Below are 22576 nucleotides of genomic sequence, written 5' to 3' on the forward strand. Positions count from 1 at the left end.
CTTTTCAAACATAAGTGTTTAGACTTTACAGTTACCCGTATTATGTTTCATCTTCTTTTATTTTGTTTATTGTGGTAGTTTGTCAGTAGCTTTTAATACACTAATTTGTTCTTAGCATACTAGCCCTGTCTCTCGAGTTTGTATTATTTGAGGGTTTCTTAACCAACAGATTTTAAAAAAAATAAATTTATTTATCTATTTTTGGCTGGGTTGGGTCTTTGTTGCTGTGTGCGGGTTTTCTCCAGCTGTGACGGGGGTGGGGGTCGGGGGGTGGGCCACTCCTCGTTGTGGTGCACGGCTTCTCACTGCGGTGGCCTCTCCTTGTTGTGGAGCATGGGGCTGTAGGCGCGCGGACCTCAGTAGTTGTGGCTCATGGACTCAGTAGTTGTGGCGCCCGGGCTTAGCTGCTCCACAGCATGTGGGATCCTCCCAGACCAGGGCTCGAACCCGTATCCCCTGCATTGGCAGGCGGATTCTTAAACACTGCGCCACCAGCGAAGTCCCAACAGATATTTTTTGATTGTTTACTATATGTAGGCCACTAGATATGTTTCTTTTCCTTATTGTATTGATAGTTTGGGGCAGTGGGGGAGGACTCGAAATTTATTTTGAATAAATGTTTCCATGAATTTCCAAGTTATTGATATCTTAGAGAAAGAAAAGGAACTTGCCCTACCCCGCATTACAACATAATAAAACACTCCAGTAATCATGAAAACATATGATACTGGTCCAAGAACAGACAAGGAGACCACTGGGACAGCATAGAGAACTCAGATCAGAACTTAATAAGATAAACTGGCATTATAAATTGATCAGTTAAATATAGATTGTTTAGTAGATGGTGTGGGAAGACTGGTAGGGAGAAAAATAAAATTGATTTCTTACATAATACTGTTTATAAAGAAGAACCTCAAATGGATTAGTGACCAACATAATATAGATAAAATTATAGAGTTAATGAAACATAGTACATCTTTGTGAGTTAATATTTGCAAATTATTTCTTAAAACCTTAAAAGTATGAAACCATAAGGTTAAAAAATGATTAATTTGATGATACAGCATTAAAGATTTCAGTTCAGTAAATACATGGACATTGTTAACAGGTAGGTAACATTTGGGGGAAGATATTTGCAACAACTAAACCTGTTAAATGAATTAACATTAGAATATCAAAGAAACTCCTTCAATTCAACAAGAAAACTGGGACCCCAATAGACAATGAACAAAGGAAACAAACAGGGAATTCACAAAAGAAGAAACACAAATAATGAAAGGATGCTCAAATTCATTAGTAATAAGAGAAATCTAAATAAAACAAGCTTTTATTGGGCTGGCAAATAATTTACTGGGCTAGCAAAAATTAGAAAGCAAAGCTGGATAATGCCAAATCTTGTCTGGGATGTAGGGAAATAGGAACCTCCAGGAGGATTGTTCAGTGCAGCCATTCTGCAGAGCAGTTTGGCAGTTCTTCATCATTTAGTTGATAAAATTCACTTGGACCTAACAGTTTTGTTCCTGGGTATATATAGCCGGAGATTAATTCTCACACAAGTTCATAAGGGGACATAGAAGGGGATATTGCATTGTAGCATTGTTTTGGTGGCTGACTGTTCTCTGAGTCTGTATTGCTGGGAGAGTAAGTAGACAGCATGTGGAGTACTTTGCATCACAAGGAACTAAGTGTCCCACAGCAACGTGAACAGATTTTAAAAACCTAGTGCAGAGGTTAAAGTTAGGAATATATGCAAACAGAAGAATGTTTATCAAACACATTAGAAAAAATAACTTATTAGGAAGAATGGGAATAAGAAATGAATATGGAAGGAAAGAAATCAATTAGTTAGAAGAGGAGTCTTATATAGGTGAATGATGATAATGTGGCATGAACTGAGGAGCACGATTAACTTAAGCTTTTGTACCTGGAGAATAAAAGTGGGGTTTGGAGACTCATTTGGCAGTGGGATATAAGTTGGGCCGGAGAAGAAAAAATTAAAGGCATAAAAAACAAGAAACTTAAAATAATTCAGGTACTAGAACATGAGGTTTTAATTTAGGATGATGGTAATTGGGAATGGAAAGTAGAAGACTGGTGCAAGAAATACTTGCAAAATAAAATTGAAAGGTGGGGAAATAGAAATTTTGAGCATTTGGAAAATTCCTCTGGGTATCAAATCAGCTTAATTATTTTGTTCCAGAAAATGCTTTTTTCTCTCCTTTCTCTTCTGCTTCACTGGGCTAGAATTGAATATTTTTCCCATTCTTTTAAATGTATTGTAAATTATACCAGTACTATGTGAGTGTACTGTCATTGTAATATATTTAGATTGTGTAAACAAAATAAAAAATCATTCTTCTCTTCACTTCTTTCTCCAGAGGTAACTAACCACTGTATCTGTTTGGTACATACCCTTCTAGATTTCTTTCCACTGCTTTTACAAATTATGTGTACGTAAAAATAAATATTGATTTGTGGATATTTGGTATTATTCTCTCTGTAGTCTGCAAATTTTTTTAAATGTCTAAAAAAGCTTTAATATCATTCCATGTAAGTATATAGGATAAAAATGTTTGCTGGGTAAAAAAATGGAGGTTTCAAAATATCCTTACTGGCTAGATACCATTGGAAGAATGGGTGGGTAGAGGAATGGGGCGGGTACAGGATACAGGTGTGTTTATTGCTCTTAAAATCTCACAGTCTAGTAGAAGTGAAGTATATAATAATAATTATAATACAGTGAAGAAAGTGTTCTAATAGATATATGTACTAGGTGCTATTTGAGCACAAAGGAAAGAGCATCATATTCTTTGATAAAGAGAGGTGAATGTGTCAGGTAGTGCTTAGAGATGGTGAAAGGGATTTTGGATCAGTTTATAAGGATAATATTTTGCAGGTCAACTGTGTCCCAAAATGATTAAGTAATTCACTGGATTCATTCTTCTCTGTCTTTTGTGAAATTCATATCATCCCTTCCAGAAATCAATCTTTCTGGTATCCTAAGCCATGGTCCTGAAAGCAAAATCTTTACCATGTATGATTATCTTTTAGAATTTGGACAGCTTTAAATAGTGTAAGAAATTACTTTAGGTAAGATTTTTGTATTTCATCATGCAGAGGATTATATGAATGCATTTTTTCCCTTTTTTAGGGAGGTGGTTGACTCAATGGTTCAGCATTTTAAAGTAACTATATTTGGGGACCGTAGACCAGTTTATGATGGAAAAAGAAGCCTTTACACAGCCAATCCACTTCCTGTGGCAACTACAGGGGTAAGATGCATTCCTTTATCAGAAAGCTATACTTTTGCAATGTCTTTTAAATGCACTTATTGCCATTTTATTGTAGTCTATATATGTATCATTTATCTATTTTAACTTTTTATTTTGAAATAATTTCAAACTCAAAGAAGAGTTGTAAGAATCATGCAGAGAACTCATGTATACCCAGATTCATCAGTGTTCTTAAAAGTTTGCCACATTTGTTTTATCATTCTCTTTCCTTTCTCTTTTACTTTCTTTGTATCTATAGAGACAGCTATATATAGAGATACATATACATACTTATTTTTTCCTGGACCATTCAAGAGTAGGTTTTATACATTATGCCCTTTAATGTGTTTTTCCTAAGAGCAAGGATAAAAACCATAGTACAGTTACCAACTTCCCTAAATTTTACATTGATATATTTTTGTCTAATCTGCCCCTATTCCATTTTTGCCATTTATTCCAATGATGTCCTTCAGCATTTTTTTTTCCCTTTAGTACAGAATCCAATCCAGGTTCCTGAATGTATTTAGATGTTACGTATTTTTAGTCTTCTTTATTCTGGAACAATTTCCCAGCCTTTTTTTTTTTTTTTCTTTTATGACATTAACATGGTTGAAGATTACAGGCAGGTTATTTTGTAGGATGTCCCTCTGTGTTTTTCTGGTGCTTCCTCTTGGTTAGATTCTGAGTAAGCTTTTTTGGCAGGAATATTACGTAAGTGTTCTTTCCTTAATAGTGCATCGTATCAGGAGGCACATAATATGTATTTGTTCCATTAACGGTGATGTTAACTTCGATCACTTGGTTAAGTTGGTATCTGCCAAGTTTCTCCTTTCAAGTTATTCTTCTTTCTTTTGTGGGGAGATCGTATTTTTTTTAATTGTGGTAAAATACACATAACATAAAGTTTATCATTTGAGCCATTTTTAAGGTATGGTTCAGTGTCAAAGTACATTTACAACCATCACCATCATCCATCTCCATCTTGTAAAGCTGTAACTCTGTACACATTAGACACTTAACTCCCCATCTTCCCTCCCCTCAGGCCCTGGCAACCACCATTCTACTTTCTGTCTTTATGAATTTGACCTCTCTTAGTACCTCATATGAGTGGAATCATAGTGTTTTGTCTTTTGTGATTGGCTTATTTCACTTAGCATAGTATCCTCAAGGTTAATCCATGTTGTGACATGTGTCAGAATTTCCTCCCTTTTTAAGGCTGAATAGTATTCCATTGTATGTGTATACTACATTTTACTTATCCGTTCATCTGTTGATGGACACTCGGGTTGCTTTCCCATTTGAACATAGATTTACTCTAGGGACCTCGTATAAGTGGAACCATACAGTATTTGTCCTTTTGTGACTGGATTATTTTACTTAGCATAATGTCCTCAAGGTTCATTCATGTTGTCACGTGTGTCACAATTTCTTTCCTTTTTAAGGTTGAATAATATTCCATTGAATGTATATACCGCATTTTGTTTATCCATTCATCCACTGATGAACACCTTTTGGCTATTGAAAATAATGCAATAATGCAACATGGGTGTATAAATCTCTCTTCTAATGCCTGCTTTCAGTTCTTTTGTGTATATACCTAGAAGTGGAGTTGCTGGATCATATAAATGATAATTGTATTTTTAGTGTTTTGGGACACCACCATACTGTTTTCCATAGTGACTATACCATTTTATGTTTCTACAAACAGTGGACAAGGGTTCCAAATACTTCACACCCATGCCAACATTTGTTGTTTTCTGAATTTTCGATAGTTGTCATCCTGTTGGGTGTGAGGTAATATCTCATTGTGGGTTTGATTTTTATTTACCTAATGACTAATAATGTTGAGCATCTTTTCATATGCTTATGGGCCTTTTGTGTGTCTTCTTTGGAGAAATATGTATTCAGCTTCTTTGCCCATTTTTTAATTGGGTTATTTGATTTTGTTGTTGTTGATGAGTTTTAGGAATTCTTTATGTATTCTCATGGGATATATGTTTTGGAATATTTTCTCACATTCCATAGGTTGCCTTTTCACTATGTTGATTGTGTCCTTTGATGCACCAAAGTTTTTAATTTTTGTAAGGGAGATACTTTTAAGAATCCCATTTCTCTTTAGACTTTTTTAGTAGCTGATGATTCTTGCTTGGAAGGTTTATTATTATGTAGTAATGGTGATTTTCTAATTCTGTCATTCCTTCTACATTAATCATTGTTATTCTACTGTAAGGGAGCACATTTTCATCTCTTCTAGTTCTTTATCCTTATTTATTTGCCCAAATTGTCCCAGATTTTGCCTGTGGCAGCCCCTTTAAGTTGGTTCCTGTGTGCTTTTGTCATGACACATCTTTTTTTTTTTTTTGAGTATTTCCTTACTTTTGGGCAAAAGATGTTCCAGGTTCATCTTGTGTTTTCCCTGCTGTAGTCCTGCAACCAGCCATATCTCAAAGGTACACTGGTTTCTTTTAGTTAGGGAATACAATTTAGAAACCAAAATCTGGGTACTGGATGTGCTCATTGCTGCTGGGGTATATGTGCTTATAAGCCCTTTCAATGGACAGAGATAGAAAATATAAATACATAAATAAGTAAATAGATAAACAAAACAGATAATAAATATTACATTCATATAATAAACCTAACATATGTATCCTGCAAGTACCACTTATTGTATGCAATATTGTACAGTATGTTTATTGGAAATCATGAATTCAAACTGATTCTTCCAGTTCTAGTCTATCCCAAAAGGATTCTTCCTTTACTCCCTACATTGCATATTTGTGTCTTGCTTCTCCTTTAAACCCCTGACTCTCCAAAATATTACCACTTTTACTTATTTGTTCAGTCCTACAGTACATATAAAATAGTTTCTGAATTACTACACTATATCACTACAGAAAACAAACATAGTAGTAAGAGTTTAAGGTTTTATTTTGTATGCAGTTCTTTCCCACCCACCCCTCCTCCACACCCCTAACCAAGAGTATAGTCAAAATATATTATGTTCAGGAGTTACCTGAATTAGTGTTTTCTTTTCTTTCTTTCTTTCTTTTTTTTTTTTTAATATTCTTTCAATCTGGCTATGTTATTTGTTTGAAATGCATTTGGTTTCATTTGATTTTGTATTTATTCAGTTTTAGTTTTTTCTCTCCATCCTTGTTGATCTTATTTTTATTTTTTTAATGTTATAGAACTTAATTTAACATGCTTCCAAAAGTCAAAACTAAGCTGAAAAATATACTCAGAATTGTTAATCCTTCCTTTATTTCTTCCAATCTGTTCTTTCATATCCTTTGAAAGTAACCCCTTTTTTTTGTTGTTTCTGATTCATGCTTTCTGTGTTTCTTTTTACAAAAATATATGAATATTTTTCCATTTCCCCCTTTCTCACATAAAATATGGCATACTATTTGTAATCTCTTGTACTTGCTTTTTTTCACATAACAGTGTAGCTTGGAAATTATTCCATAGCAGTTCCGTTACCTTTTTTTTTTATATCTGCCTAAATGGTCATTTAGGTAATTTCCGTATTTTGCAATGACAAAGAATGCTGGCATAAATAACTTATTTACATTTTAGTCTATCGATTTCACATTGAGATTGTTTTTTTTTTATATTTGCCTTGTTTTCTCTTAAATATTTGTATCAGTTAAAAATTATTGTATTTATCTTTTAAAACTTTTACCAGTTGACTCTTCTCCCATCAACAGGTAGATTTAGATGTTACTTTACCTGGGGAAGGTGGAAAAGATCGACCTTTCAAGGTGTCAATCAAATTTGTCTCTCGGGTGAGTTGGCACCTACTACATGAAGTACTGACAGGACGGACCTTGCCAGAGCCACTGGAACTAGACAAGCCAATCAGCACTAATCCTGTCCATGCCGTTGATGTGGTGCTACGACATCTGCCCTCCATGAAGTGGGTGCTTCTGGCTTTTTTTTCCTCTTTAGGTTTTAAGTGTGAAAGCTTTCTTCCCAAAAGTAGGTTGTGCAGTCTTCCTTTGGTTAACCTTCAGATGTTGTATATTTTGATTATCGTAGTTGAAGAATAGCATGCATACAAATTCATTGAGAGAAGTAAGTTACATAAAATTCTCTGACTTGTGAAAGTAAATGCACATCATTAGCGTAGCTATTTTTTTCAGGAAAAAATGTCTAACCCTTTTTCTTAGGAGCTATAAATCTTAACTAACTGATACATTATCAGTTTTAGTATTTTAGTTAAATCACCGTGTTTTAAAGGTAATTTCATTGTTTGTATAATAGTATCAAAGTGTGTTGAAATTGTTACTTTTTTAATCACAGTAGCATCTCACATGTGTATATATATATCTATTTGTATATGTATAGGATCAGTGTGTCTTTTTAAAGAAAAATATTATGTCCTACAAACAACATTTATAGAAGTAGCTTTTTGATCAATAATTATTTATTCTTTAGCATTTTCTAAGGTTAGAACTATTTTTTAAAACTATTTTAAATAAAATTTAATCTTATTCAAATATTAGTTTTAAATATAGAGAATTTCAGTGAGGGATGGTGTTTTTTCATTTTGAGTGGTTGCTTTTTGATTTCACAAATTTGGAAAATGTTTAGTTTCATATATTCATAATGAGAGGCATTACTATAAGTTAAGATTATATCCTCTAGACTCACCTGTTCTGCAGATTTAAATACTCAATGGGAAGGAAAAGATTGAACATGCCATTTTAATTTTTGTAGATATACGCCTGTGGGGCGTTCCTTTTTCTCAGCTCCAGAAGGATATGACCACCCTCTGGGAGGGGGCAGGGAAGTTTGGTTTGGATTCCATCAGTCTGTTCGGCCTGCCATGTGGAAAATGATGCTTAATATTGATGGTAAGGGAATTAAAACCATGTTCTGTGCTGGGTAGTTGATTTCTATATGGCCTGTGTGTGTGTGTCTGTATATAAGTACATTTTATATGTAATTATATGTACTGGTGTCTTGAATTAATATTTGGACATATATTAAGACAAACTGGAAAAACCTTTATTTTTTATTGTATTTCATTTAGAAATCCTTTATATAGAACTTGTCCTGGAATGCTACTAAACATGAAGTAAGCAAATGGAAGCAGATGTAAAAGCCTTGACATGATCATCTGAGCAATTATAATTCATTTTTGTCCTTAACAATTATATAAGTCAGTATTTCATTATGAAATACATATTTTAAAGGAAGAGAAGTCTGTTGGTCTTGGTGACCCTTAGATTGTGCCTACTACTGATGTTTAATGTGGTGCTAATTGCATTCTCATTTTTAGGTGTTTTTTTTTTTTTTAAGAATATTTTCGAGTATATATAAAAGTAGAGAGAATAGTATGATAAACTGCTGCCTATGTAGCCAATATCCAGATTGTCAGGATTTTTCTGCCTTTGCTTAAACTATGTACATTTCTTCCTCTACTGTAGTAATTTTAAATCAAATCCCATACAGCATGTTATTTTTTCCCTACTACAGTGTGCACCTCTAAAAATATGGATGTTTTCTTACACAGTCACAATGCCACTATCATATGTAAAAAATTTAATCATTTATTTGTAGTTTCTAATCTCTGTCCATAATCAGATTTCCCTGATAGCCTCAGGGATAGTTGATTGGTTCTAATCAGGATTTAAACAAGATCCACACATCGCATTTGGCTATTATGCCTTTTAAAAATGTAGTAGTCCCATTTCCTTCCCTCTAGTTTCGTTTTGTTTTTTCCTTTTTTATGTCATTGACTTGTTGTAGAAACTTTCACTTTTCCTGTTGAATATCCAAAAATCTGGATTTGTCTTTTGTTTTCTTGTGGTGTCATTGTCTTCTTCCTCTATCCCCTATATTTCCTGAAAATGAAAATTGGCCCTGTAAGCTTGATTCAATTCTGATTCATAAATGCTCTGTATTGTATCATATTAGGAGGCATATAGTATATAGTGGTCCCAACTTTAGTGGTACTAAGATTGATCAGTATGTTCAGAGACCAGTAGGCCTGATCTCTCCATTGTAAATTTCCCAGTCAGTCTTTCAGTCACTGATATTCCATTCGTTGATCATTGTTACCTGAGTCATTTATTTCACTAGTCATTTTTTCACTAGAAAAACTGGTATTTTTTCTAATTGTTATTCCTTTTACATTAGGTGGAATTCTTATGTGGAAAATCACATTGTCCTGTTGATAATTCATAGTCTTTGATAGCTTTCTTGCTTTCTGGCACAGCAGAATTTTCCAGATTCATCCTGTATTTCCTCCTCTATACCTGGAATCAGCCATTCCTCCAAGGATCCCTGGGTCTTTCCAGATCAGTACATAGTTTTGTCATTATTTTCAGCTGCATCTACCATTGTGGGGATACGTCGAGATGATGTATTTTTAAAGTCATCTTTAGGTGTATACTAGGGCTGTTGTTTTTTTTTTGCAGTACGCGGGCCTCTCACTGTTGTGGCCTCTCCTGTTGCGGAGCACAGGCTCCGGACGCGCAGGCTTAGTGGCCACGGCTCACGGGCCCAGCCACTCCGCGGCATGTGGGATCTTCCCGGAACGGGGCATGAACCCGTGTCCCCTGCATCAGCAGGCGGACTCGCAACCACTGTGCCACCAGGGAAGACTAGGGCTGTTTTTAATTATTTTCCATTTCAGAACATCATTCATATATATATATTTTTTAATTCATTTATTTATTTATTTTTGGCTGTGCTGGGTCTTCTTTTCTGTGCGTGGGCTTTCTCTAGTTGCGGCGAGCGGGGGCCACTCTTCATCGCGGTGCGCGGGCCTCTCACTGCCGCGGGCCTCTCACGTTGCGGAGCACAAGCTCCAGACGCGCAGGCTCAGTGGTTGTGGCTCACGGGCCCAGCCGCTCCACAGCATGTGGGATCTTCCCGGACCGGGGCACGAACCCGTGTCCCCTGCAATGAGAGGCAGACTCTCAACCACTGCGCCACCAGGGAAGCCCCATTCATATATTTTTATTTTTAAGATAGATTCCAGGAGGTGAGATTGATGGGTCAAAAGCAGATATATTTGTAATTTTGATTGTTACTGCCAGATTGCCCTCCACTGAGATTGTAAATATTTTGCGTCAGTAAATGAGACTACCTGTTTCCCTATACCTTTGCCACTAGAGGTGTCAAACTCTAGATTTTTGTCAATCAGATTTACAAGAAATAGTTTCCTTATGTACTATTATTTTGCATTTGACCATCTTTTCACATATGTAAGGGCCACCTTATTTCTTTTTTATTAATTCTTTATGTCCTTTGCTCCTTTTTTTCTGTTGGATTTTTGGTCTTATTTACTGAGAGAGCTTTCTGAAATCAAGGAGATTAGCCCTTTGTGATATGAATTGCAAATATTATCCCTAGGTGGTTATTTGTCTTTTGATCTTTGGTGTGGTCTTGTTTTTGCTTTTTGTCATGTAGAAAGTTGTCTTTTGGTGGGGCTGTGTGTTTCAGTCAGTCCTTTCTTTTATAATTTTAATATCTTCTAGGGCTAGTCTCATTTTTCTCTTCAGGATTTCTAGGCCATTCTTACTTATCTCACTATATAAGCTTTAGAAATACCTTGTCAGAACTAGTGGTTATGGGAGGATGGACTGTTACTTTTACTGTGACCTCATTATATTTTTAAGTTAAGTTACTGAGTCTTAAGATAGTGAGTCTTTCTATCCAAGAAAACACTATGCCTTTCCATTTGTTCAGGATTGCCTTTGTTTACTTCAGGAGTGTTTTAAAGTTTTCCTCACATAAAATTTGCACATTTCTTATTATCATTCCTGGATATGTCCTCTCTCTCTTTTTTCCCTATTAAATGGGTTTATAGATTCTAACTGGTTATTGTTTATGTACATGAAGGCATTTAATTTCTGTATAGTAACTTTTTTCTCTCTGCCTTATTGAATTCCATTAACTTTTCAAGTGATTTCCTTGCAGTTTCTAGGTTATAATCGTTTCATCTATGATAGTGATAGGTTTACGTCTTCCTTTGGATTTTTATACCTCTAATATTTTTTAATCAGATTATATTGACTAATTAGATAGGACAGTGTTAACCATTAGAGAATAGTGGGCATCCTCTTTTTATTCCTTACTTTAGAAGGAATGCTTCCAGTGTTTCTGCATTAAATACATATATGTATGTATATGTTTAGGAGCATCTGTTGGTTCCTATTTTATTGAGTACTTTTAATCAAGAATGGATGTTGAATTTTGTCAGATGTCTTTTAGTGGCTATGGAGCTGATGATATGATATTTCTCTTCTTTTTTAACAAACACTGAACTAAACATGTGGTTTTGGATTATTTTAATGTGATGCTGTAATCTGTTTTTTAATGCTTTACCTTTTTAATCAAATTGCAAAAAGTAAGATTGATCTGATCTGCAATCTTCTCTTTTTTTATGCAGTCTTTTTCAAGTTTTGGTATTAATATTTTATTTCATAAAGAATTTAGAAGTTTCCCATTTTCTAAAATGTACAACAGTTTTTAAATAGTATTGAAATTATCAGCTCTTTTAAGATTTGGTAGAATTCCCCTGTAAAATCTTGTGGCCTGGTGTGTTTTGTTTTGTTTGGTGGGTAGCTCTTTTAAATCTTGCATTTATTTTGTGAAAAATCAGTCTGTTTAGAAATATATATTTTATCTATATCTAATGTATCTTTACTAAGTAGTTCCTTTTTTTTTTTTTTTCAGTTTTGTCTACTTCTGTGGTTTATCCCCATAGTTTCTTTTTTGTATTTGTGCTTTGTTCTTTTTACTCTTAATTAGGAGAGGTAGTAGTTTAATCAACGGGTTCTCCCCACCTCCCCCCACCAAAGAGCTTTTGAATTTTTTTCTTAGTTCTCTGGCTTTCTGTTTTCTGACTCCTTAATTTCTCTTTTTAGCTTTATAAATTTTTTCTTCCACTTTTCTTCAGTTAATTTAGTTGTTTTTCCTTCCTTTTTGAACTATATTAGTAACATTTAATTTCATTTCTTCTTATTAAAAAAAGTATTTAAAAAAATTATTTCGGGAATTCTTTGGTGGTCCAATGGTTGGGACTCCGCACTTTCACTGCTGAGGGTGTGGGTTCGACCCCTGGTCGGGAAACTAAGATCCTGCAGGCCGTGTGGCATGGCCAAAAATAAAAACAAACAAAAACCAAAAAGAACAGTTATTTTTCTTCTTATCACTGTTTTAGCTATGTTCCAAAGCTTCTAATACCTAGTTTTTTATTATATCATTTTCTCAAAACACCACAGATTTCATTTGTATTTCCCATATTATCCAAATGTTGTTTGAGAGACTTTTTAAATTTTCAGATTGAAGATCTTTTTATTTTCTGATTGTGTTATAAATTTCTAGTTTCATTTTGCTGTTAATCAGAAAATGTGGTTTGTATTTCTATTTTTAGAATTTGTTGAGGGTTTTTTTTTTTTAGTAACCTAATATATGGTCAGATTTTGTGAATGAAAGTTCAATAGCTATTTGAAAATAAGATATAATCAATTTTTAGGATAGAGTTAAATGAATATTCATCAGCACTTCAATTTTGATTATGTTGTTTAGATCATCTATTTCCTTATTTATTTTTGTTTACTTGTCTCAGATGGGAGAAATAAATTTAAATTTCCTATTGTGTTTCTATTTCTTCTTATATTTCCACTTTCATGATGTTGCTGCTATAGTATTGGGAGCATATGTACACCTATCTGTATTCTTCATTGATTTATACCCTTTACAATGATAAAGTGACTTTTTTTGTACTTTTGGGCCAAAAGTCTACATTGTCTAACAAAAGGATTATAATCCATGTGGTATGTTTTCTGTGCTTTTTAAATGCTAGTTCTGTTATTAGGAAAGATTTTTTTTTTTTCTCATCAGTGGTTACCTTCATATAATAATAATCTTTCCCTCTCTTTAAAACAGTATCTTTTGCTTTCCTTAATCAGTAACATTTATATTAGCTTTATTCTTTTCCTTCCCTTCTTTCCTCCCTCTCCTTTTTTAACTAGTTTTAGCCAATATAGCATTATTTTATTGTTGTTACGATTTTGCTTAAATTTATACTACTTGACTTTCAACTTTGATTCCTGTCTATTACTGTAAAGTGAAATCAGTGAGTTTATGCTACTTTTTATGATTTTTCTGTTATTCATTTATTTGTATATATTACTGTTCCAGTGTTTTGTGAGCATGTTAACAGTTACATTCCATTCTGTCACCTGTATATTCATTCGTTTTCAGCTTAAATCTACAGTTATATGTGTTGGTGCTAACTGCAAGTCCTTTTGCTAAAATTTTTCCTGTCATCTCTTGGTTGCAGTTTGTCCTCAAGTTGTTACTTCAGGAAGGGCTCATATGAGTAAGAGCTGAGTTTTTGCATATTGAAAACCATTTGTCTATAGCCTTTTTCCTGAAGGACTGCTTGGCTAGACATAAAATGATTGAACCACACTTTTTTTTCATTCAATTTTTTCTTATTGAAGTATAGCTGATTTCCATGTTGTGGCAGTCTCTGCTGCACAGCAAAGTGACTCAGTTCTACACGTAGAGACATGCTTTTTTTTTTAATATTCTTTTCCATTATGGTATATCTGAATGACACTTTCTTGAGTTTCTTAAAGGTATTTTCCCACTGTCTTCTCACAGTGAATGTTCAATAGAGAAATATGATGTCAGCAGATTTTCTTTTCCCTAGAAGGGACCTGCTTTTTTTGTCTGGTTGCTGAAAATATTTTTTACAATTATTTTACTAGATTTTTTTCTCAGTGTTGAGCATTTTGGGTCAGTTTTATTTAAAACATGGGATTCCCTTTGAAAATGTAGGTTCAACTCTTTTATCTTTTTTTTTAATCTGTCATTTTATTTTCTTTTAAAAAAAATTCCATCCTACTTGCTCCTTACTGTGCCTTTTGTGATATAATTTTTACCATTTGCTCAGTCTTCATTTTTTGAATTTGAAAAAGTCTTTTTCTTCCATTTCTTTCATGAGTTCTCAGTGCTTATTTCATCTTCTCTTAACTGTTTGTCTTTCCCCTTAGTTCTTAAATTTCTGCTCTGAGATCTTTCTTCATAGCTGCATTAAGAAGTTTTGAATTCATGTTAAAAAGTAGTGTTATAATTTTTTATCTACTTCGTGGTGGTATTTTCTGTTGAGTTTTCTTTGTCAGGGATGTTGTGCTGCTTTTTTACATTTTTTAAATGGTATTTTTGTATGGATACTTATCACTTTTGTTATTCGTATTTGAATGAGATGAGTTGTCCCAAACCACCTATTAGAAGAGACTGGAGTGGGAGAGGGAGGTGGGACAGGACATTAGGAGCAAGGTGGTTTTCCAGGTTTCTCTGCTCAAGGCCTCTGTCCTCTGTTGTTCTGATGGGTTCTTTCTTCAAAATAAATCACATCTCTTTTGCCTCTGAGTAATATATGTTTAAGGAGTTTCTGCTACCAGGGGAATTCAGCTCCTGCCTTTTTTTTTTTTTTTTTTTTTTTTTTTGGCGGTATGTAGGCCTCTCACTGTTGTGGCCTCTCCCGTTGCGGAGCACAGGCTCCGGACACGCAGGCTCAGCGGCCATGGCTCACCGGCCCAGCCACTCCGCGGCATGTGGGATCTTCCCGGACCGGGGCACGAACCCGTGTCCCCTGCATCGGCAGGCGGACTCTCAACCACTGTGCCACCAGGGAAGCCCAACTCCTGCCTTTGAAAGTGCCTGCTCAAACATTAGCAATTAGAGAATTTGTGAAGAGTACGTGGTGGTTCACTGTACTCTTCTTTTAACTTTTCTCCAAGTTTGGCATTACAGAGGAAAAATGCAAGCCTTGGTTTTAGAAGGGTAATCCTATCTGAGCTCTGTCACTTCTAGTTCACCCTCTACTCACTCTCATGACACTTTCTACACCTCCTTTCTCTACTTCCTTCTGAGATTTCCCCCATTCAATCTCAGAACTAAACATTGCACTTCCCACTTAGGGTAGGACCCTCTCTCTCTGGAGTGAAAATTTACTCTTGCCCCACTAGGCTTTCTTTCATCTTTCATGTCTTTCTCCCTTGCATAGGTTCTACTAGTCCCAAGTACTTTGGGCCATATTTACTTACAATCTGGCATTTTCAGGTTTTTATTGTCTCCTAGGTTCATTGAAGATGTAGGATGTTTTTTCCTTTTCTTTTCTCTCTTTTTTACATTATCTTTGTTGCTCTGTATCAAGTTCTAGGAGGAAAGTGGGAAATTTTGGAAATAAATTGCCGCTATTTTCCTACTGGAACTTAAAGTTCAGCTTTGGATATTACTAAAAAATAATTTCTAAATAACCCATTGGTTGAAGAAATCACAAATTTTAAATATTTTGAACTGAAGAGTATTGAAAATAGTACATATCAGAATTGGTATGATTAGCTAAAGCAATGCTTAGAGAGAATTTAAAACCTTAAATGCCTATTAGAAAAGAAGAAAAGCATCAATTACCTATACATTCATCTTAATAAGTTAGAAAAATAACATAATTAAATGCAAAGAAAAATAGAAGGAAATAAGAGTTAAAAACAGAAAATAATGAAATAGAAAACAAATTTACCTCTATCCTGTAGGTAGGAAGACTTCAAAAGTTTTCAGGAAGGATAGTGACATGATCATATTTGTTTTCCAGAAAGAGACCTCTGGCAGCAGTGTGGAGAATAGATAGAGGAGAAAAAAACTAATCTGAGAAGCCAGTTAGGAGGCTTTTTCAATCACTAGTTCAGGTAAGAGATGGTGATGGTCTAATGTGGGATGGAGAGGAAGGAACATATTACAAAGATTAAGTTGAAAAAATAGGTTTAAAAACCATGTCCAGAAAAAAACTTTGGGTATAGTTACTGGTACATGGAACTGATTGGAAATGAAGAGACCAGAAGGTTTACTAGGTTTTTGAAGGAAATGGTTTTTGGAAGTAAAGCTACAATCTTAGTGTATTAGGTTCAACCAGAGAAGCAGAACCAGTAGGAGACACATAGAGAGAGAGAGCGATTGGGCTTACACAGTTTTAGGGGCTAGCTAGTCAAGTCTGAAATCCTTAGGGTAGGCTATCAGGAAGGGCAGGCTAGAACACATGGGTATGGGCTGTAGCTGCTGTCCATAGGTGGAATTTCTTCTCTCTCTTGGGGATACCTCAGCCCCGTTTTTAAGGCCTTTCAACTACTAAATGAGGCCAACTCAGATTATCCAGGATAATATCCCTTTAATTACATCTATAAAATATCTTCACAGCAATACCTAGATTAGTGTTTGATTGAATAACTGACAAGTAGTAGCCTAGCCGAATTGACATATTAAAAATAAAAAAACAAAACCCCATACCTGGCCTACAGAATTCTATGATTATTCAGTCTTTGAAACAACCTTCATATTCCCAAACCTTCAGTGACTGTGCTAGCTAACTGTGCTGGCTTTTGTAAACTAGCTTTCAAGAAGGGCATACTCACCAACATACATTCAGAATAGTGACTCATTCATACCAGGTATGAATGATAATACTGAATATGGGAGGTAGGTCTGCTGTTGCTGGTTAGCTGGCAGTATATACCATGTATAAATATGTCAAATGTAAATATGTCTAAAGCTTGAGGATTCTATGGAACATATGGACAGAGTCATCTAGTATGTAGTTGGAAATGCAGATGTGAAAATCTGTAGTGGTGTGAGCTAAAAGTAAAAGTTTTGGGACTCCTTAGTATATAAATCCATATTTGAAACTCTGAAAATGGAAAAACTTTAGAAATAGTATTTAGATTGAAAACAGGAATGAAAAGGATAGAGCCATGGAGAATACTAGCATTTAAGGAAGAGGAACCAGTGAGCAATTAATGATTATCACAGGCAGTATGAGAGCCAAGAAATGGTGTCAAGGAAGCCAAGGGAGGAAACATATTCAGAGAGTAGATTTTACAGTTAAGCAGCGGAGCTTTTCCAGTAAAATCAAGAGTAAGACAAGGATGTCAGTACTATGATATTTAGTCACTATTGTGTTTGCTAACTTCTGTTCTTCTTACAGGTTTCAGTCTACATGTTACTTCCTTGAGAAGCAGTATTTGACACCCTTCTTGCCCCCCATCCAGCCATTCCCCCAAGTCTGAGTTAGGTATTTCTCTTATGTATTCCCATAGTACAGTATACTTCCCCTGTAATACCATGTGTCACCTTGAATTATAAGTGTTTATTATTCTTTGTCTCCTGTTAGAATGAAAGCTCCATGAAGCTAGGGACTGTCCATCTTATTCACCAGTCTACCTCCATGCCTGGCACAACTCTCGGTCATATTAAGCAAGGAATGCATAAATAAAACCAAGAACATGGAGGAGGAGTATCTAATTGAGCCTGGAAAGTTAGAAAAATATTTGTAGAAGTAAATGATGTCTTAACTGAGCTTTAGAAAATGTGATGACATTGAGAGTTTGGGTTGAAAAGGGGATACACAGGAATAAAAGATTTCTGAGAGGTCTCTAAAATATAAAACTTTATTGAAAGATATAAGTGAAGATCTGAATGAAAGAAATATATTAGGCTTATTGAGAAGACTCTGTTTGATAAGATGTCAGTTCTCCCAAAATTAATCTGTAAATGCAATTTTAAGTAAAATCTCAATTGGGTATATAGTGAAACTTGATAAGTCAATATTAAGATTTATATGGAAAAAATAAGTGACGATGAAAAATCAATATAATTTTAAAGAAGAGTAAAGGGGGAGAAATTGCCCTCCTTATGTTGAAACTGTAACAATTTTAGCACACTTTTTAAACTGCAGGGACAGACAGATTAATGAAGCAGAATATAAAGCCTAGAAATAAGCTCTGTGTGTGTGTGTGTGTGTGTGTGTGTGTGTGTGGAAACTTTGTTGATATTAAGTTGGCATTTCAAATCACTGAGGAAAGAGTAAAATGTTTAATAAATGGTGTTTATGCTGTTGTTAACTATATGAAAAAAATAATTAGACCCATCTCACATCATATCCCAAATTTATTTCTAGGTGGATTGTAATCTAAAATTTGTAAAGCAAAACTTTAAAATTCTGTCAGGGACTTCGCTGGCGGTCCAGTGGTTAAGACTGCACGCTTCCAGTGCAGGGTGTGCAGGTTCCATCCCGGGTCGGGGAACTAAGATCCCATATGCCATGTGGTGTGGCCAAAATAAAAAATAAGATAAGATTCATTCAGAGAAAAAGTAAGAGAATATCTCTAACACTGAACAAAATGTAAAATGTATAAATCATAATAGAAAATACTGGTAAGCTTGGCTCTGTCAAATTTTAAAACTTATTTGTTATAAATACACCATAAACAAAGTTAAAATGCTAGAAGAATATTAAAGCATATATAACCAAGAGCTTTATGGGATATAAGGCAATCAGTTAAAAAAAAAAAAGGTAATTCACAAAAGAGGAAACACAAATGGCCAATAGAAAATCAGATTCTCAAATTCATTAGTAATCAGGAAAATGCAAGTAAAATCAGTACCATTTCACACCTATCAGATTTATAAAAATTTAAGTCTTATATCAAATGTTGATGTGGATAAAGTATAAGGAACTATCATGCACTGCTTATAGGCGTATGATTTGATACAACTACTTTGGAGGCCGTTTTCAATATCCAGTAAAGATGATATTGAACATGTCTTAAAACCCTTAATATACCATAGAGGTATCTTGCAAAAACTGAGACATTATTTGTAATAGCAGAAAATTGGAAACAGCCTGATTCCTGTCAATAACAGAATAAGTAAACATTGGAATGAGTACATAAATTGTTCTATTGTGGTATACTATGTAACAGTTAAATGAATGAACCAGGTCTACATATATCAACATGGATTATTATTGAAAACAATGTTGGGGGGATGGTCAAATAGCAAAAGGTTATGTTACTACTTATGTGAATTTTTTTTTTTAAGTATATACTGGATACATACAAATGCAGTAAAAGTATTGAAACATAGATGGCAGTGCTTTGTGACCGCCTAGAGGGGTGGTATAGGGAGGGTGGGAGGGAGACGCAAGAGGGAGGAGATATGGGTGTATATGTATACGTATAGCTGGTTCATTTTGTTATAAAGCAGAAACTAACACACCATTGTAAAGCAATTTTACTCCAATAAAGATGTTAACAAAAAAACAAACCATAAAAACATAGATGGGACAAATACACACCAGTTTCAGTATAGTGGTTCCCTTTAGGAAGAAGGAAGGAAAGAAGAAAGAGGAATGAAATAGGTTGGTTGGGATAGGGAGAAGAGATAGAACCTATAAGGCTACATGTTTCAGGAAACATGTGACAGTATGTTTATTTGTGTGAACAAAGTGTGTAGATAATTTCAGGTGCCACTGTGAAGCAAAGAAACAAAAAGATCTGTGTTATCTTAATGAAATGAAATAAAACCTAAAATATTATTTTCTTTTATTTATTTATTTTTGGCTGCATTGGGTCTTCGTTGCTGTGCACGAGCTTTCTCTAGTTGGGGCGAGCGGGGGCTACTCTTCGTTGCAGTGCACGGACTTCTCCTTGTGGTGGCTTCTCTTGTTGGGAGCACGGGCTCTAGATGCGTGGGCTTCAGTAGTTGTGGTGTGTGAGCTTCAGTAGTTGTGGCGTGTGAGCTTCAGTAGTTGCAGCTCATGGACTCTAGAGCTCAGGCTCAGTAGTTGTGGCTCACGGGCTTAGTTGGTCTGCGGCATGTGGGATCTTCCTCAACCAGGGCTCAAACCCGTGTCCCCTGCATTGGCAGGTGGATTCTTAACCACTGTGCCACCAGGGAAGTCCCAAAGCCTAAAATTTTAAACGGGTTTATTCTTATGAGACTGATGTGCTGCCTACTGCGCTAAGAAGGCACTTAAATGAGTTTATTTTTAAATTGTCAATAATATATAATGCTGCTGTGAAAAATAATGAGGGAAAATATTACACTGACCACCTTACTTGCTTATATTTCCTTTCTTGTTTGTGTGGTTTTGATTTTACAACCCTTCCACTTGGTATATTGCACTGAACAAAATAGTCTTTATTGAACTTGAAATCAACCAGAGAAGATTAGTATTGAGCAATATAATGAGTACTACGAGGAAGTACTAAGTGCAGTGGGACTGCGTAACAAAGGGATCCATTCTAGTCTCCGTGTTCAAGGAACTTTTCTCTGAGGAAGTGACAGGTGGGAGCTAGGTGAAATTTGTGGTGGAGATAAGCATGGAATAGTACTTTAAGAAAGCAAGCAATTTAATTCTAATTGTGTGACTTAATCTTGTCTTCAAAATGATTGTTTTCATGGTGTTTAATATCCTAACTCTCAACTATGTAACTTTAATGAATTTTACCAATCTTAGACACACAAAAAACTTTTTTTCACATTTCATTATCTCTGAAATCAGGAGATGTCTTGCAGTAGATCGTTTGTCACAGTTGAATTGGCAAATTTCTCTTTTAGGATACACACAATACTGATGTACCTTACCATAATTGGCATTTTAGAGTCAATGAAATGCAGAATATTTTTTTAGGTTGGCCTGCCTTTAGGCCTAACTCATTTGCAACTTGCATTTAATTTTTGTAATTATGCATTTTAAGAGCATCAGAGTGAATCTCGGGAATTCCCTGGTGGTCCAGTGATTAGAATTCCGCACTTCGACTGCCGAGGGCGCAGGTTCAGTCCCTGGTCAGGGAACTAAGATCTCACAAGCCGTGCAACACAGCCAAAAAAGAGTGAATCTGGTACTTATTAGTTGTATGTCCCTGAAGATATTTTTGTTTACCACAGGGAGAATGCTAAACATTTTACATTAATTACAGTCAGCCCTTGTTACCTGGGTACCATGTATACTGAGGGCCGACTATATTATGTCATTTTTTTATAAGGGACTTGAGCATCCACCGACTTTTGATATCCAAAGGGAGTCCTAGAACCAATCTCCCCAAGGAACCAAAAGACAACTGTATCTCCTATGAACGTCATCACAGTTGTATGAGTTAAGTGATACCCCCAACTGAAGTTTAGAGACAAAATCTAAACTTTCTCTAAAGTGACTTTCTCTCTCGAAATGTCACATAGTTTGTATTTTATATTTTTATTAATGTATTGATATATGTAATATAACCTATTAAAGGTATATTTAGATAAAACTATATTTGAGGCACAATAGTTATTATATTTAAATGATAGAGGTCAGTTTTTCTGATTCCAGAGATTATGCCCTTAATATTCACAGCTCTTTACTGCATCCTTTAAGAGGCAAGATTCCTGGCAGACAAATCTCAGACCCAGGACATCTGAGTTGAGAAATGTTTTTTATTTTTATATACTTTATTTACTTCTTTGTGCTTTTCAGTAAAAAGTAGCTTTTTATAAAACATTCACTATTTTGCTACTAGAAGAAAGTAGTCATAATATATAAATGGTTGTAGAATTTGGTAATTATAATTTATGCTGCTTAAGAGTCAAAAGTTCTCACTGAATATGCTTCCTTTGCAAGGAAAACAGATTTCTAATAAGTAATTTATTAATCACAATATTAGTGTTGCTTGCTTCATATGTTTGTCTTCAGTTCAGGTATAAGATCCCTAAGGTTAAGAAATAATTTGATTTTTACAGTATTCAAATTAGTCCTCAGAAGTAGATCAAAGCAGAATATTTCTTTAGGGTGAAAGGGTCAGGCAACAGGGCAGGAACTTTATCAGCACTGGTCAAGCTCAGCCAAGTAAAGATACCTGTATCAGGCTTGTCTAGTCTATCCTCACATTAGAAAAAGAGTATAATGGCATCAGGAATTTCAGTGACAGTCTAATCAGATCTGTTTCTTGACCCATACTGCTTCAGTCTGATAGAGTATGTTCATATTTGGTGCACAGCTGTCCTCTTGGGATCAAACTTCACTATCTGTATCCCTTCCTACCCCTCCCCCCTTTTTTAGAAGTTTCATGAGAAAAGCGTACACAGGAGGCAAAATTTTTTGATGCCTTACACATTGGAAAATGTATCAACAAACCTAAATGAAAGTTCAGCTAGGTTTCTATGTTGGAAATAATTTTCCTTCATAAATTTGAAAGTGGTGCTCCACTTTTTAAATAGCTTTAGTGAGGTTTTGTTTCCCTTGTATTACTTTCTGGAAAATTTACTTACCTTCATTTTCTAACCCCCTTCGCTTTTTAAAATTTCTATTCGTTCTTTTTTATTTCCTGAATGTTATTTTATAGTAGCATACTATTCTTGTTTCATATATGGTAGTATCTTCTCTAAGCTCACTGTAGATCATTTATTTTGGGGTATTATTTTTCTTACACATGCTTATGCTTCTTCCAAATTCTTTT

At 34.9% G+C, this 22576-nt stretch overlaps 1 protein-coding gene across 8 annotated transcripts in view; it reads left to right on the forward strand.

The window, feature by feature from the left end:
• Nucleotides 1-22576, forward strand: part of AGO3 (argonaute RISC catalytic component 3) — a 118077-nt gene that overhangs the window by 35556 nt on the left and 59945 nt on the right. For 4 of the 8 annotated variants that reach the window (XM_079917244.1, XM_079917245.1, XM_079917246.1 and 1 more), the window contains 3 exons: nucleotides 3152-3272; nucleotides 6983-7191; nucleotides 7995-8131. In XM_079917244.1, coding sequence (XP_079773370.1) covers nucleotides 3152-3272; nucleotides 6983-7191; nucleotides 7995-8131 — 467 coding nt within the window. Of the gene's footprint in view, nucleotides 1-3151; nucleotides 3273-6982; nucleotides 7192-7994; nucleotides 8132-15920; nucleotides 15995-17184; nucleotides 17371-22576 lie in introns of those variants that run through there. The other 4 variants (XM_079917248.1, XM_079917251.1, XM_079917250.1 and 1 more) reach the window with 4 other exon arrangements.

Source organism: Stenella coeruleoalba (assembly GCF_951394435.1).
Source record: "Stenella coeruleoalba genome assembly, chromosome: 1".
Lineage (NCBI taxonomy): Eukaryota > Metazoa > Chordata > Mammalia > Artiodactyla > Delphinidae > Stenella > Stenella coeruleoalba.